General features: G+C 39.4%; 1 protein-coding gene across 2 annotated transcripts in view; it reads left to right on the top strand.

The window, feature by feature from the left end:
* Positions 1-16150, top strand: part of CNTNAP5 (contactin associated protein family member 5) — an 842021-nt gene that overhangs the window by 727333 nt on the left and 98538 nt on the right. For both annotated transcript variants that reach the window (XM_059166599.1, XM_059166598.1), the window contains 2 exons: positions 1970-2209; positions 10273-10497. In XM_059166599.1, the coding sequence (XP_059022582.1) occupies positions 1970-2209; positions 10273-10497 (465 nt within the window). The remainder of the gene's footprint in view (positions 1-1969; positions 2210-10272; positions 10498-16150) is intronic.

The following is a 16150-nucleotide window of genomic DNA, read 5'->3' as shown; positions in this document are numbered from 1 at the left end:
ATGATTTTCTTGTCCACCTGGCCAGGGTGACTGATGCTGGGAATGTTTAGGTTACCTAACTCACTTCTTTAACTTACTTCTTTGTTTCTTATTTAACATCTATATTCATGGTCTGAGATGACACATTTGGAATTCCCATCTGTATCCACCTTGGTGGGAATGAATATGTATATACATATACATATATATATGATTTTATTTATTTGACAGGCAGAGATCACAAGTAGGTAGAGAGGTGGGCAGAGAGAGGGTGGGGGGAAGCAGGCTCCCCGCTGAGCAGAGAGCCCGATGTGGGGCTCCATCCCAGGACCCTGGAATCATGACCTGAGCTGAAGGCAGAGGCTTTAACCCACTGAGTCACTCAGGTGCCCTGGTGGGAATATATTTTTATCTGGTCATTCGATAGACTAAGTTTTAATAGAGCTGTAGGGCTAGAAACGAATGAGGCTCAGAGAAGAGAGTCGATAGATACAGATAATAAGGCACAAGTCCATCCTGCCCCTGTTGTTTTGTCCCTGTTAGTACAATTTATAGACCTTGAAGTCCTGAAGGTTCCCTCCATTTATTTGTGTGTGTGGACTTGAGTCTTCACTGTTGAATCTAGACTAGAATTTGTGTCTTTAAAGGCAGGCTTGACCTATGTCTTTTCTGGGATCTCCCATAATTCTGGGCATCATACCTGCAGATGGGATTTAGCTTAGTTTCTTGGCTTTTGTCGCTCAGTGAACGTTTTTCTGATATTAGAGATTTAGGCTAGGAGAGTCCTGGATTTGCAATGGTAACAAAGTCCTCTTACTTTGAATCAACTCCATTCTTGAATAATTTGGAACAAGCATTGTAAATCTCTCTGAAAACTTCAAGCTGTGCCTGCAGCAGAACTTGGGTTAGAATCCTGTTCTGTAATCCAGAAGAACAAATTTGGCTTTCAGATAATTTGGAGGTAAGTGCTAGGATCTCTCTCTCTCTCTCTCTATGTACATGTGTATGTACATATGTAAACAATCTACTTGTTTGAGACATTGTAAGGGCTCAGAAGAGGGCACAACAAAGAGTTATGATTGAGTATGTACTGCATTCCATAATCTTCACTAAGCTTTACTGTAAACACACTAAACAAACTTATTCTTATTTTACAGATCAAGTAGCTAAGGCTGAGGTGATCAGTTATCAACATGGCTAATCAGCTAGTGACATGGAGTAGGACTCTATGTCTGTGTGTCCTAAAGCCCACCCTCCTTCCAGTGCTTGCATTACACTTCATAAGCAATGCCAAGTATGTTGCAAGTTTTCTAAGCTGGTGTGCATAAGAGCTTACCTCTAATTCTGTTAGAAGGGACAATCCCATTTGAGCATTCTACTTCAGACAAAAGTCTGCTATGGACTATGTGATGACACATTTTATTTCATTTGCAAGGAACACCGTGATCTGAAATTTCTGTCTTAAACATTTAAAGTATAGGATTCCACATGAAGTGTAACCCTTCCTCCCTTCCTTCCTTTCTTCTCTTCCTTCCTTGCTTCGTTCTTCCCTTCCTTCCTTCTTAAAGATTTATTTATTTATTTGAGAGAGAAAGCAGGTGGAAGGACAGAGGGAGAGGATGCTCAAGCAGACTTCCTACTAAGTGTGGAGCCGGACACAGGGCTCAACCCCAGGACCCTGAGGTCATGATCTGAGTGGAAACCAGGAGTCAGACACTCAACAACTTAGATTCCTGGGCACCCCATTGTTGTTGTTGTTGTTGTTGTTTTGGAGTTAGGGGTGAGGAGGTTCCCAGCCTGGAAAGACATGCATTTTGCACATGCTGTTTGAATTCCTAATTCTCACTGGAAAATGTAATGGAAAAGTTTAACACAGCATGACAATAGGACAATGCTTAACTATTACCAATGTCAATATTAAACCTAAAACAATTGAACTGTATGGTATCTTACCTTTTTCTTTTTTTCCTTTTTATTTTTCACTGCTCAGGGGGAACATCATCCAGACAGAAAGGCTTTCTAGGATGCATACGCTCCTTACACTTGAATGGGCAGAAACTGGACCTGGAGGAGAGGGCAAAGGTCACATCTGGAGTCCGGCCAGGATGCCCCGGACATTGCAGCACTTATGGCAGCATCTGCCACAATGGGGGCAAGTGTGTGGAGAAGTACAGTGGGTACTTCTGTGATTGCACCAATTCACCATATGAAGGGCCCTTCTGCAAAAAAGGTACAGTCAACTCCCCAGTGCTGTTTTGCTGTACCTGTAAGCGATGGTCAAGTCATGCCCTTAGACAGTCCTTATGTGATCATTTACCTTCTTCAGTTTTGCTCTGTTTAAAGACTCTGTGTAGCCCCTCAACATAATTACATATAGACATATGTAATTGTCTGGCAGTGCCACTGAACTGGATGGGTAGTAACAGTGCAACACGCTCTCCTTGGCTGAGGGGTCAGCTGAACACTGGGAGAGGTGCACTTTCATTTCTGTTGTATCACCCCAATCTCGAGGGGTGCATTAGTCTTTCCAGTTCCAATTCCTTAGCCCGTGAATGTAATCCAGCATTATAGATTCTACCTCTGGAAGAGTTTTAGGGATGCTTGAGTCATCTCAAAGTATTCTTACAATAGGAAACTTATAGGTCAGTCAGTAGAAATAATACCATGCATCTAGTAAAATCTCCCTATGCTGCCGGTGATATGAATGGAGTCTGAAGCTTTAAAAGCCCTGCTTGGCAATGCACATTTAGTTCATTGGGGGATAGGCATGGAACACAGGGTCAAAATCCCTGCCCCAGTGTCTTTCTACAGCCTTTCCTATCTTACGAACTTATTGCATTGGTAAAACTAACCATGATGGATGTATGCCTTGAACAAGGAATGGTAGTTATGGTGTAAATTATCTCTAAAAAAAAATAAAGATAACTCTACAAACTATAAAATTGCCTTATTTAGTATAAACACTTAGTATTTTTTCAAATACAAGGGCAAAAAGATTAGGTCTCCAATCAATCTTTGCAGGATTTTAAGGTTTATTTTACTGATGGAGGGGAAAAATGTTTGTTGGGCAAATAATGTAAACAATATTTCAAGAGCAGCATTTAAACTATTAAAATAAAATGTTTTAATTACTTTGAAACACCATTTACATGCAAACAATGATGGCAATTATACATAATTCTTGTCATTTCATTAAAACACATTTCCCAAACACCTCTACCAAACAATGCTTTATTTAGTCCAATTTACTGTTGGAACTTAAAAACAATAGACGAAAGAAGAGCACCTAGTGTTCTCATTGAAGGACTCTGTAATTTGAGCTCTTCATCATTTACACTGGCTTTCTCCATAGTTAGATTGAATTACTTGCTTATTATTGTTGAGAATCATTGTACTCCTTGGGAGAAAATTAATGGTATAAATGTTAAGGTCAACAATGTGTTTGGCCCTGCATGGAACTTGACATGAAGTGGCCCCATCCCAGTAAATGCTGACCATGGGCTAAGACACTTAGCCGCTGGATTTTTGTACTGGGGAGGGTGTCTGAATTACTACCCCTAAAATAATTTTAAATACTATCCTTAGTCTGGTTTTACACAGTTAGAAGAAGCAAATACAGAACAAACACTATCAGGCCTGCCCACAAAGGTATACTAGCATTGTTCTACAGGATCTACAGGAAATACTACAGGAAATAGTACACTTTATGTACTAAGGAAAATAATATCATTAAGTTCCAAGCCCAATGTGTAGAAACAAAACAAAACAAAAATACAGTGGGATTCTACATTTCTCTAGAGACATTGCTCAAACATCTCATAGATCATATTCTAAATTTAGCCTATTTTTTTAAATTTAGCCTAATTTTTAATTAGCTCTTTTTTTTCCCCTGAAACAACTCAGATTAATTATCTTCTGTCCATACCATCATATCTTTGGTCAGCATATGTTGAAATAGACCCTGTGCTCTCTCCCCACTTTTCCTTACTTCGATCCATAAGCAAAATATACAAATATGTGCTTAGCCTTTTCAGCTTGCTTCATATTTCACAGTTCCAAACTTTCTTCCCTTTCTCATAAATCTAAGGAAATGATTCCTTTTATATTCAGTAGCTGCAAAGTATGTGGGATGAATCTTTTTTTTTTTTTTTTTTTTTTTTTTTTTAACCAAGACTTTTAACCGTGCCAGTTGCCTGGGGGAAATCAGAGCCACTAGCTAGGAGGTTGTCCTAAACAAGGGCACTCTCCATTGAGGCAGTCTTCCGTGTTAACTTCCCAGGGCATATGTATTTTAAGGAGTGTAAATACTAGAAATATATGGGGTGGAATTACCAATGCCTGGGCCAGAACTATGATCCCTTGACCTACTTTCTGCTTCTGATTATAATACAAAGTAATAATAATCATGCAGCTAGCTAGTAATTATTGACTGCAACATACATTCCTTATGACCAACCTAGTGTGGAAGATATTAACATATTAAGAACATTGACGTTCAAAGAGGTTGAATGACTTGGTAATAATTGCCAGGGTTGTAGACCCATCCAGCATCTTTTTGGTTTCTTTTTTCTCTTTAAAACCCTAATTTCATTCAGCATAGGAATATGGTAATAGGATTCAAAAGTGTTTATTTGTTGGTTGGTTTTATGTTTTGCGTATGTCTCTTTTTTCTTGTCTCTGAGGTGTAATTTTCATACCCTAAAATCCATTCTTTACATTATATAATGCTGTGAGTTTGGGCATATTCACAAAGTTGCACAACCATCACTATTATCTAATTTCAGAACATTTTCATCACCCTAAAAAGGAACCTTATACACATTAGTAGCTACCCCTCCTTCACCTCTCCCCTCAGTCCCTGGAAACAACTGATTTACTTTCTGTCACTGTGGATTTACCTATGCTGGGTATTTCATGCTAATGGACTCATACACTATGTGGCCTTTTAGTGTCTAGTTTCTTTCACTTAGCATAATGTTTCCAAGGTTTATCTGTGTTGTGGCACTTTTCAGTATTTTGTTCTTTTTTTATTTCCAAAGAGTATTTTATTCCATTATGTGGATGCCACACATTTTGTTTATTCATTCATCAGTTGATGGACATTGTGATGTTTCCATTTCTTTGGCTATTATAAATAATGCTGCGGTTCACGTTCGGGTACATATTGTGTGGATTAATGTTTTTCTGTTCTCTCGGGTATATACCTAGAAGTGGGATTACTGGGTCATATGGTAACTAAAAATGTAACCTTTTGAGGATACTGGCAAACTGTTTTTGAGGGGGCTTCTCCATTTTATATTCTTACCAGAAAAGTCTAAGGACTCTAGTTTCTCCACATCCTCACCAATGCTTGTTATTATCCACCCTTTTGATAAGGGACATCTTACTGTGACTGTGTGAAATTGTATCTTATTGTGGTTATGATTTGCATTTCACTAATGACTGATAATATTAGACATCTTTTCATGTTCTTATTGATTATTTGTATATCTTCTTAAACAAAATGTTTATTTAAAGTTTTTACCAACTTTTGATTGGGTTATTTTTCTTTTTATTATTTACTTGTAGGAATTCTTTGCATATTTTGAATATAATTCTCACATTAGATATATGCTTTGCACCTATTTTCTCCCCTTTTCATTTTCTTGAGAGTATCTTGTGAAGCACAAAGTTTTTAATTCTTATAACATCTGGTTCTTATTGTTTTATTTTTGTTGCTTGTGCTTTTGATATTTTTAAAAAATATTCTATTTATTTACTTGACAAAGAGAGTGTGATCACAAGCAGGCAGAGCAGCAGGGAGAGAGAAAGGAGGGTGCAGGCTTCCCATCAAGCAGAGAGCCCAATGTGGGGCTCAACCCCAGGACCCTGAGACCATGACCTGAGCCGAAGGCAGAGGCTTAACCCACTGAGCCACCCAGGTGCCCCTGTGCTTTTGGTATTATGTCGAACAAATCATTGCCTCACTGAAGGCCATGAAGGCTTATGTCCATGGTTTCTTCTAAGGGTTTTATAGCTTTGCTTTTATATTTAGTCTTTGATCCATTTTGAGTTCATTTTTGTAGATGTGAGGCAGGGATTCAGCTTCATTCTTTTGCCTATGGATATCCAGCTGTTCTAACACCATTTAATAATGCAGACTTGTCTTTGGCCCACCTCCACCTGCCCCCTCATTATATGAAGAATCTGGGTATGACTGTCATAGTAGCGTCATTTATTATTTTTTTCTAATTAAAGTTAGTGTATTTGGAATTCTATTTGGAAATATATTTTGGAATCTAGAAAAAAATCTAATCACTCAAATACAAACATTAAAAAGAAAATCTGATTTTCTTCTAGCTCTTTTCTTTGAATTTAATATAATTACAATAATTCTGTATTTCATATCTACATTTTATATCAAGTTTTGTTTGTTTCATTTTATAGATATTTCTGTGTAATTTGTCAGTTTTAATGGTGGGATTGCCCCTGCTTACTTCAACACTTCAACCATTCTATCCCCAGAACAGTTTAGCTTTGCAGTAGTGGCATCACTCTGCACTTGATCTGCCTAAATTCAGATTCTGGCTCAGCTACAGTCTACACTGTGTGCTGCTACTTGTGAGACTGACCTCCCAGGCTTGGTTTTCTCATCTATACGATTAGAAAATTCAAAAATCCATCAGAGGGTTGTGATGAACATTTAACGAGCATTTCACAAAGCATTTGAAATAATGCTTGGCAAATAAAGCCTCACTAAGTGCTTGCTTTTATAACTGTTTTAGAATTTTATTATTTTTATTTAAGAGAGAGAGAGCTAGAGACAAAGAGAGGGAGCATGAGCAGGGGGATGGGCAGAAGGAGAGAAAGAAGCAAACTCCCCGTTGAGCAGAGAGCCCAACATAGGGCTGGATCCCGGGACTGAGCGGAAGGCAGATGCTTAGCCAGCTGAGCCACCCAGGCACCCCTGTTTGGAAGTTTACATTACCCCAACTTTTGTGCATAAATAATGCTGTGATAAACACATGTATTATTTTCTTGCTAATGGAATTTCAGTGAAAAAATAGCATGTATGTTTAAGTATGCTTTATCAGTTGCCTAAAACCTGTTTAAAGTTCTTTAATATTTACCTTCCTGCCAGTGGATATCACTAAAAACAAAAACAAAAACAAAAAAACAAAATAAAAACGAACAAACAATTCTCGGTGATAATAGAGAGAAGGTTTCAGAACCCTCATGCATCCATTATTTAACTTCAAAAATGGTCAACTCATGACCAATCTGATTTCATCTATATACTCACATCCTCTTCTCTTCCTTTATTATTTTGAGTAAACTTCAAATATCACATCATTCATCTATAAAGGTTACAATATGTATTGCTAAAAGATTAGAGCTTATTAATAACACAGATCCACAAGACCAATCACAAGAAAAATGAATGTCTACTCTTACGAAATATCCACTCAGCATTCAAATTGCCAATTGTTTATTTTTAGTTTGATGTTCTGCTATATTAATTACAACTTCACCGATTTCTAGGTAATCACTAGTCTACTCATTACCTTTATGCTTATTCTAATTCTAAATTGTATCACTATTAGTCAGACCAGCTATTGTCTGTCCTTTGAGTTCCTACTATGTGTTGTGTTTCTCCATAATGTCTTCCAGTCCTTCTGCCTACAAGATTGAATCCATCCCTACTTGTACATGAGCTGAGTTTGAGTGGGATCCTCTGAGAGCATTAGAGAAGAGGCACAGCCAAGTGTCAGTTCCCATCTGTTAGACTCCACAGATGGCTCAGAGACCACCTTGTTTCCTGTTTCTCTTAGTTCATCCCACACTTTACTCCTAGTCAATGCAGAGTTGCCCTTTCAGGTCTGGTCAAGTTACTGTGGCCACAGAGACTTCCAGCTCTAGGAATCATTGTCTATATGGCACACATCACACTGCAGGCTACCTTCCATTGTGTTTTGTTTTGTTTGATAAGTGTCCCTTCTTCTCAGAACATAATCAGCATAATTCTTTCCGACAGGTAAGTGCTCAGTAGACATTGCTGATATTGGTTCCATGGCCTTAGAATAGCATGAGGATCATAGATGATCTCATCCAAGTTAAGATCTTTCTTCCAATGAACCCGGAAGTTCTGTGTATTCAGACAAATCATTCAGCTTAAATATGGTCAGGGAGCTTAAACTCTTAGATTATAAAATATAAGAAACTTATAGAATAATAGAATCCAGGTGTTTTGGTAAGGAAGCTTTATGTTAAAATTGATGGAATCTAAATATTAAAAATTAAAATCACTAAGCATTAAGAATAATTAGAACTGCGGCTAGGAGAGAAAGGAAGACAGAAATTTGGTAGGGCAGCTCTAGTTTAAAAGTGCTTCACGTTTTAATTTCCTGCCCTGAGAATTAAGAAAAAAATGTAATATATATGCCCATATCTAATATGCTATTCATAACAGAATGCTCTGAATTACAGTTACATTTGAACACACTCACAACATCAAATAAAAGCCATTATTCTGTTAACTAGGAGATAGTAGCTCAAAATGCAGGGCAAATGTCCCTGAGGAAATTCACTCAAGGCTAGTGCTTGAATCAAGCTGATGATTAACTGGAATCCTCACTGTCACAAGTCTCTGCTGCATATCTTTGTAATCAGGAGTACTAATGTTGTAAACCGAATGATAAATGCAGAACACATTCTCTGAAACTTTAGTCAAAATGAACTGGTATTCCCAATCTGCTAAGCAATATGCATAAATATGCAACTTTAATTTTTTTGGCACTCTTACAGGCTGTTATAGAATTTTCACAAAGGTAGAACAAATTTGCAATAGAATTAGGAAGGAAAAACCAGGTTTGATTATGTTCTAGGTGCCACCAACTCAATCAGGGAATTTCAGGGATTAGGAAAATTCCACACATCATACAGGAAAAAGAGAAATCTATCATGGCAATATGGGTTCATGTTCATTGTGTTATCTTTATAGTAGGGGTTGTTGCTAGATGTGAGCTGTGTTGTTCTGTGAAGGAAACTTTCCTCCATGCCCTGATACTATAGTACCATATAGAGATAAAATTGTAGGAGAATGAATGCAAGAGAAAACTGGATGGAAAAAAAAAAAAAGGGATATCTCAGCATTTGGATGGATTTGGAGTAAAAAAACAGATACAGTCTGTAAAGGAAATTACGATGGGTTCAGGTTAAAGTCTCTTCTAATATGGAGAGCTTACAAGATTCAACTATAGTCTATAGTGGCTATCTCTCATAAGTGTTCTATGCACATTATCTCATTTAGGCACCCAGAAATACTGTTGAAGTGTTAATGTTTCCTATTCAGCAGAAGACAAAACAGACTCCCCAGGGTGCACTAATTTATCTGGAACTACACAGCTAGTGTGAAACTGAATGAGCTTTCAGATCCAGAACAGAAGCCAAATCCTGTGCTAGTTCCACCAAACTAAAAGAGTAAGAGTTGGAGTGAGCACATGATACAGGGAAGGTGGGTCATTTGCACATTCCAGCTAACTGATAGTCATTAGTTTGTAGATGCTGCCTTCCTCCGTGGTGGTGGCAGGACTCCATCCAATGTGTTATGCTATAGGACTTGTATCCCATTTGTTCAAGTCATTTCTCTCTTTGGAAATGACTACCAATTCCTCAAAAAAAAAAAAAAAAAAAAAAAAAAAAAAAAAAAAAGGAGTCGGGCGGTTAGATACTTAATGCCTTATTCTATGAGTTCCACAGATTCTCTCTCTTCTGTGTCCACAGATCCTTACATTTTACCCAATGACATAGAGAATTACCACTGCCTCCCCTAGTGTCCTACTCTCAGTAACTTAGAATCCACTTGCAATCCTCCTAACACACCAGAAAAGCAGAAGCTGGAACTATTAAAATCTCAGTTTTGAAACTACGAAAGTCCCAGGAAAATTTATCTCTACTGTGCTGGTGGCAGGGACAGTTTATCTTTGCTTCTTGAAAAATCAGCCCAGCACACGGTAGCTGTACTGCAAATGAATGTTAAACTGGAACTAGACTTCAGGATGCAAATCTCAGCTCTCCTATTTTAGCTATGCAACCTTGTTCAAGGTGCTTAACCTCTGTAAGCTTCATGTTTCTCATTTGTAAATAAGAGTAACGACTTCTGCCACTTCAGACTTATTGTGGAAAGCGTGTTATATAATTCAGGTAAAAACCATCATGCTGTGGTTGATGCATAGCAAACCATAAACAGTTATTGCTGTCCTGAATAATCAACTAAATGTTGCAATGTGTGCGTTCTCCTCTTCTATTTTTCAGAGGTTTCTGCTGTTTTTGAGGCTGGCACTTCTGTTATGTATATGTTTCAAGAACCCTACCCAGTGACCAAAAATATAAGCCTCTCATCCTCAGCGATTTACGCAGATGCGGCTCCATCCAAGGAAAATATTGCATTTAGCTTTGTGACAGCCCAGGCGCCCAGCCTCTTGCTCTACATCAATTCTTCTTCTCAGGATTACCTGGCTGTCCTGCTCTGCAAGAATGGTGAGTACTGATAGCATGAAGCCTGATGGAGTGTCACAGTGGGCAAGAGGGACAGTGCATGCCCCCCAGAACGCTGCATAATTTCAGCCTAAATTTGGTCCCACCTGGGCAGCTTAATTCTGGACCTTCAGCCACAGCCTTGATTGTACTTTACCTTTATGACTTGCATTTGGTATTCAGGGCCAATGTCAATTCATCCCTGAAGTCTCAAATGCATTGCCTTTAATTTGCCTCAACTGTGTAGCAGTAATTCTTTATTATTTATTCTGTGCTGGAATCCATTAAGTGTAAAGGAGAAAATCACAAGCATATCTGAATTTCAAAAGGATGCTTGTCACATATATCGTGTCATCTTTGCTGCAGTCTCCTTTACTGAAGGCTGTTAAGGAACTGGCCCAAATGCAGGCTGTATTAATAGGCGTCGATTGCCTAGGTCTTGGGGAGAAGTGGTACATGTGAGTCATACCCCCATGCAATGTGGGGCATGGCACTGAGAATCATCCCTTGAAGAGAATGTGCACTAAATGGAATATATGAAGATTAGACGGGGACAGGTGCTGGGACCCACTTCATGAAAGGGGTATTTGTTGAAGGTCACCAGTTCTGACGGCTGTTAGGGGAAGTCAGGTTTTCTTCCCTCACTGTGTGATTGTACCTCACAATGAGGAGGACTATTGGTCAAGGGCACCGTGAGATCAAAATCCTGGGGAATGGAACAACTGTTGGGACAGACAAAGAGAGCGAAGATGTGGACATCCCTGTAGTTAGGTCTCAAAGAACACGTTCCCATGATCGAGACTATGTCCTGCCTCCTCTTGTAATTTGCCAAGATAATGAGAGGAGTCTGGGTTTTAGCATGATCCCCCTGGGATAGACCGTGCTGGGGCAGAGAAGAAAGGAAGCTTGGAATGTGCAGTGTGCACTCTGCCATCTCCAGACCTTAGGACAGAGACTCCACAGAGACTCCAGCTATTTCTCTTGCTTTCTATTTTTTTGGTGGGGGTACGGGAGGGTGTTATTTTTCTTAGCTTCATCTTGCTCTCTGACTATGATACTGAAAATAAAGATGATGTGTGGGCCTAACGCAAGGATCAGACCTGGTGGACATGTGAGTTGAATCAGGCCTGAAATACATTAATAATAAGGTTCCCACAGACAATAGCAGGACTAATTCATTCTAAGAGCAAATGAAAGGGAAGGAAAAAAGAGAGAGGGTTCCTGGGGTGGTGACTGACCACTCCACCTACCTGATCTTGAGGCGCCTATAAGAAGGAAAGGAACCATTAGACCTCTTATTTATCAGCAGACCTTTGTATGAGTAGAACCATTATATTAACTTGTCATATCTTAAACTTTGGCCCCATAATGTCTCTTTGAGGTGGAGAAGTCTGGCTGAGGACGCTGAGACCTAGATTAACTGATTAACCTATGTGGGCCAGATAATTCATGACACCGTTGGGACCAGAAGCCAGATCTCCTGATAATCAGCCCACCATCTTTACTCTAAGCTAGACCATCCTGCTGTGATGTAGCTGGACTATAGTAAGATAGTTACAGAGCTCTGAAATGCAAGTTTTTCCCCAAAGCATCTTATAGGTGTGATTCCATGGCACACTTGTACCAGCCAGGCTGTACCTATGGATACAGACAGTGAATAACAGGAATAACTATATTTGGTTACATATACATACTACTCCGTCTACCCTATACACACACACACACATACACACACACTCAACACACACACTCCCATATTCTGGGCATTGTTCTAATGAATGTGCACAGCCCTTAATTCTCACAATAATCCTATGTGGGTGGTGGAATTCATCTCATAGCTCCAGAAACTAAGGCATACAGACACGAAGTAACTTGCTTAAAACCTCACAGCAATTAAGTAAAAGAGTTAGAATTCAGTCCTCCCTCTCTGACTCTGGTAGCATATTTTGTGTTCTTAACCATAGCTCTAAATGAAGAGTGTTATTTATTTTTTGAAACACAAGGTGTTTTAAATAACTTGCATTTATTTAATTGGGAAGGCATTCTTGAATTCTGCCTTATCCCCTATGTCTTATACTCTAAAGCCTCACTTTCCTGAAAGTTCTACTTGACACCATAGGCATTTGCATTTTTAAAGCCCTAGCTAAGTGCAGGAAGCAAGGAGGTACTTGTGCCTTGTTTGTTTGCTTGTTTGTTTTATGCTCAGGTCACAGGGCCGGTGTGAAAATTTAGGCTTCACATCTCAGTCTAACTTACTGCCTCAGTCCAGACAGTGGCTGATCACATAGTGCTCTCCTCGCCTCACTCCGACTCAGAGAACCCCCTCCCCCATTGCTCTAGGAAATGCTTGTCACACTGGGCAGTGGTAGATGCCTTTCTGATTTGGAATCCTGGGCATTTCCTGACATTTATCCTACAGAGATGCAGGGGAGATATACACTCTCATTCATTCATTCCTTCACAGACTTCCCACTGCCCAGTATCAGAATCTATGGAGAGCAATGAAAAGAAACAGGATGCTGTGCTGTATAAACATGATAAGGAAAAAGAGATTCAAAAACTGTCTTACAGGGGCTCCTGTGTGGCTCAGTTGGTTGAGCAACTGCCTTCGGCTCAGGTCATGATCCTGGACTTCCAGGATCAAGTCCCACATCTGGCTCCCAGCATCTTGGGGAGTCTGTTTCTCCAAACTCTGACCTCCTCCTTTCTCATGCTCTCTCTCACTCATTCTCCCTCAAATAAATAAATAAAATCTTAAAAAAAAAAAAAAAAAAAAAAAAACACCTGTCCTACAGTTTTTGATGGGCAATCTAGATCTATGAAGGAATCGGGTTGTCCAGACTTCTCAGGCAATCTAACCAGAAGTTAGATTCTGTCTAAGTTTAAGGATGAATCTCTTAGGAATTCAGGGGTTATAACAATAGAGCAAATGCCTTGAGTGAGAGTGAATTCCTTGTCATCGGATGTCTTCAAACAGTAATTAAATGACAATTCCTTGGAGAAAGTATAAGAAGAATACTGGCAGTGGATGAGGGAAAAAATAACCTCTGAGTTTCTTTCCAAGTCTAAGATTTTGTGATTCTCTATTCCATTCCTGTATAGTCTTACATTTTTCTTTCTTTCTGTTAGGGCTGCATTTGCAGCCTTTAAAATGCTTCTATATTGAATGAAGAAATGGTATTGGTACAGCTTGTTCCCAGTATGATCATGGTATTAGGCCACTGACCTAATTGCCAGTAAATAATGTGGGCACCTTGCTTCATGAAGAGCTAAGGATATTCCTAATATCTGTGTGTGTGTGTGTGTGTGTGTGTGTGTGTGTGTGTGTGTGTGTTCCTGATAGACTTCAGGGAGAAATACACCTCCAAAAATACTAATGGAATTTAAGAATACCTACAGCTTGGGGGGAAAAAAGTAGCAAACATGGTAAGGGGTTAACTAGGGAAAGTCCTTCTCTGGAAGGGTTTTCTAAGATTGATTCACACTTCTCTGAGATGAAGTTAAGAGTTTTCTGTTAGTACAGGTTTCTTAACCTTTCTTTGATTTAAGACACCTCTGGGAATCTGGTAGAAATTATGATGAGAGGATCACTCTTAAAAGGAGTCCTTTTTGTTCTCCCCAGGAGGAAGAAAATGCCCATGGCCATGTCATACAAAATGGTTCCAATTTCAGCACTGTGGGTTAAGAAGCCGGGGAGGGGGGTGGTGGAGACAGGTGAATGAACTGCGTAAATGCTGGACAAAATCCTTGGCTTGCAAATCTATTTAATACGGGTATACAGTCCAGAGAAGAGAAGAGCAGTGGGACTCAGAGTCATTCTTACAAGTATCTCCCTGGTGGGGGTTTGGTTTAGCATGCTTGGAATTCCTCTTTGTACTTTACTGTTTTTCTTGAAATTTCTCCAACTAGAGACTTACTCTGGCTAAGTCGTTGCTGTCTTTTCAAATGAAAACATGTCCTTTTTCCTAAAAGAAGAAAAGAATTTCCATTTCTGGGATGGGAGATTAGAGAATGAGAAGGAGGCATTTGAGGTTAGAGAGTCTTCAGGAGAGTGAAGGTGCTCCCTTCGGCTGGAGCTTTGGACAGCAGGTAACTTCTCAGAGACACGGCAGTTGGAGGAGAAGGGGCATATGAAGGAGGAGAGGGTCCAGAGAAGACAATGAGGTTTTCTAAAGATACACTTAAATTTCATAAAATTTTATTGAGTGATGGCTCTGCCTTCCGCATGGTACCATGGAGTTCCCCTTCAAACTTGTCATTTAACAACTATTTGCAGAGCATCTACGATGTGGCAGTAATATTTCACGCATGGGAGAGACATATTCTCCTTTAAGGATCTGGTCTGAGAACAGAGACACAACAAAGAAGGACAACAACGTGTCATAGATATGGGTATAGTTTGTTCCAGGTAGACTGAAGCAAAGAAGGAAAGAGTGACAAATTCTCTCTGGGAGGGAGGGTCACAAAAGGCTTCATGAAGATATTAAAACTTGAGTTGGGTCAAGAAAGATAAATCAGTGTTTTCCAGGCAGACATTAGATTTTTGTTTAATAAAATTAGAGGTTTCTTTTATTGTTCCTTATTTTCTCCATTTTATTTCCATTGCATGTGAAATACACATAGTTTTTCCCATTCCGTTCCCCTTCCTACACTTTCATCATGTGTCCTTGGTTCCTCTATAGTAAAAATTTTAAAAAAGAAATCAAATTTAGAATATGTGCTAAGTCTAAGGCCATCAATCTACCGTGAAATCATGTGGATACAAAATCCAAACAGGGCCCCCAGGTCACCTTCCCATGGTGGCTCTTCAGCTACCCTCCAGCATTGAATGGTTTGTCTGACTTTGCTTCAGCATTTCCTTTTTATCAAATCTTTTTTTTATTTTTTAATACATACATTCATAAGGATACACTGTCTGCATTTGTGATTGTACATACCTTGGATGGAATAATGATGAACCCAGACACTTTACATTTTGAAAGACTGACTCAAGGGAGACAAGGGTAAGGAGGAATCCAGAGAGGGACGGTCTTCAAAGTACAAATGTCAACAGCTGCTAAATGGGACTGGTTTGACCCTAGACTACTCTCTGTCTTTGCTGCTTTCTTGCAGAAGACTTTCAAAGTTTAGTGCTGCCACTTACCATGCCCTCTCTGACACCAGCATATATGTGAGCTCCTTAGAGCAGCAGGGATCCTGATAAACAGGTTGAGAAAAGCACACCTCCGAAGACATCACCATGACCACTTCAGTCTCTGGGCTTGTGTCAGGCAATACTTTGCTGCTATTGAACTTAAAATTCCCCATTGTCTTTTGATATCTGCAGGATTGTTTTAGTTGGTGCATTTCCTCCATTTCTGGGCTTTCTAATAATTTCTTACTGGGAGGAAATACCAGGTCCTATTGCGCTTCTCTCCTCCATTTCAGAGTAATGTGGTTCTGACACAGCATGACCTTGAGAGAGTATCAAGAGTCCCTCTCTGTTACCCTTTCTTAGAGGAAAGACAAAAATATGGGCAGACACAAAAGTCATCTCCAGTATCAGATAGTTAATCCTCTGTGCCAAGGTGTGGGCCTCTGTGAATAATGAAGGTATGGTGAATACAACCAAATCCGGGTTGGGGCATCAGGGTGACTCAGTCAGTTAAGCATCTCA

This window comes from Mustela lutreola, chromosome 3 (genome assembly GCF_030435805.1).
Source record: "Mustela lutreola isolate mMusLut2 chromosome 3, mMusLut2.pri, whole genome shotgun sequence".
Taxonomy (NCBI): domain Eukaryota; kingdom Metazoa; phylum Chordata; class Mammalia; order Carnivora; family Mustelidae; genus Mustela; species Mustela lutreola.
The sequence above is the reverse complement of the archived record's forward strand: the minus strand, read 5'-3'. Positions and strand labels throughout refer to the sequence as shown.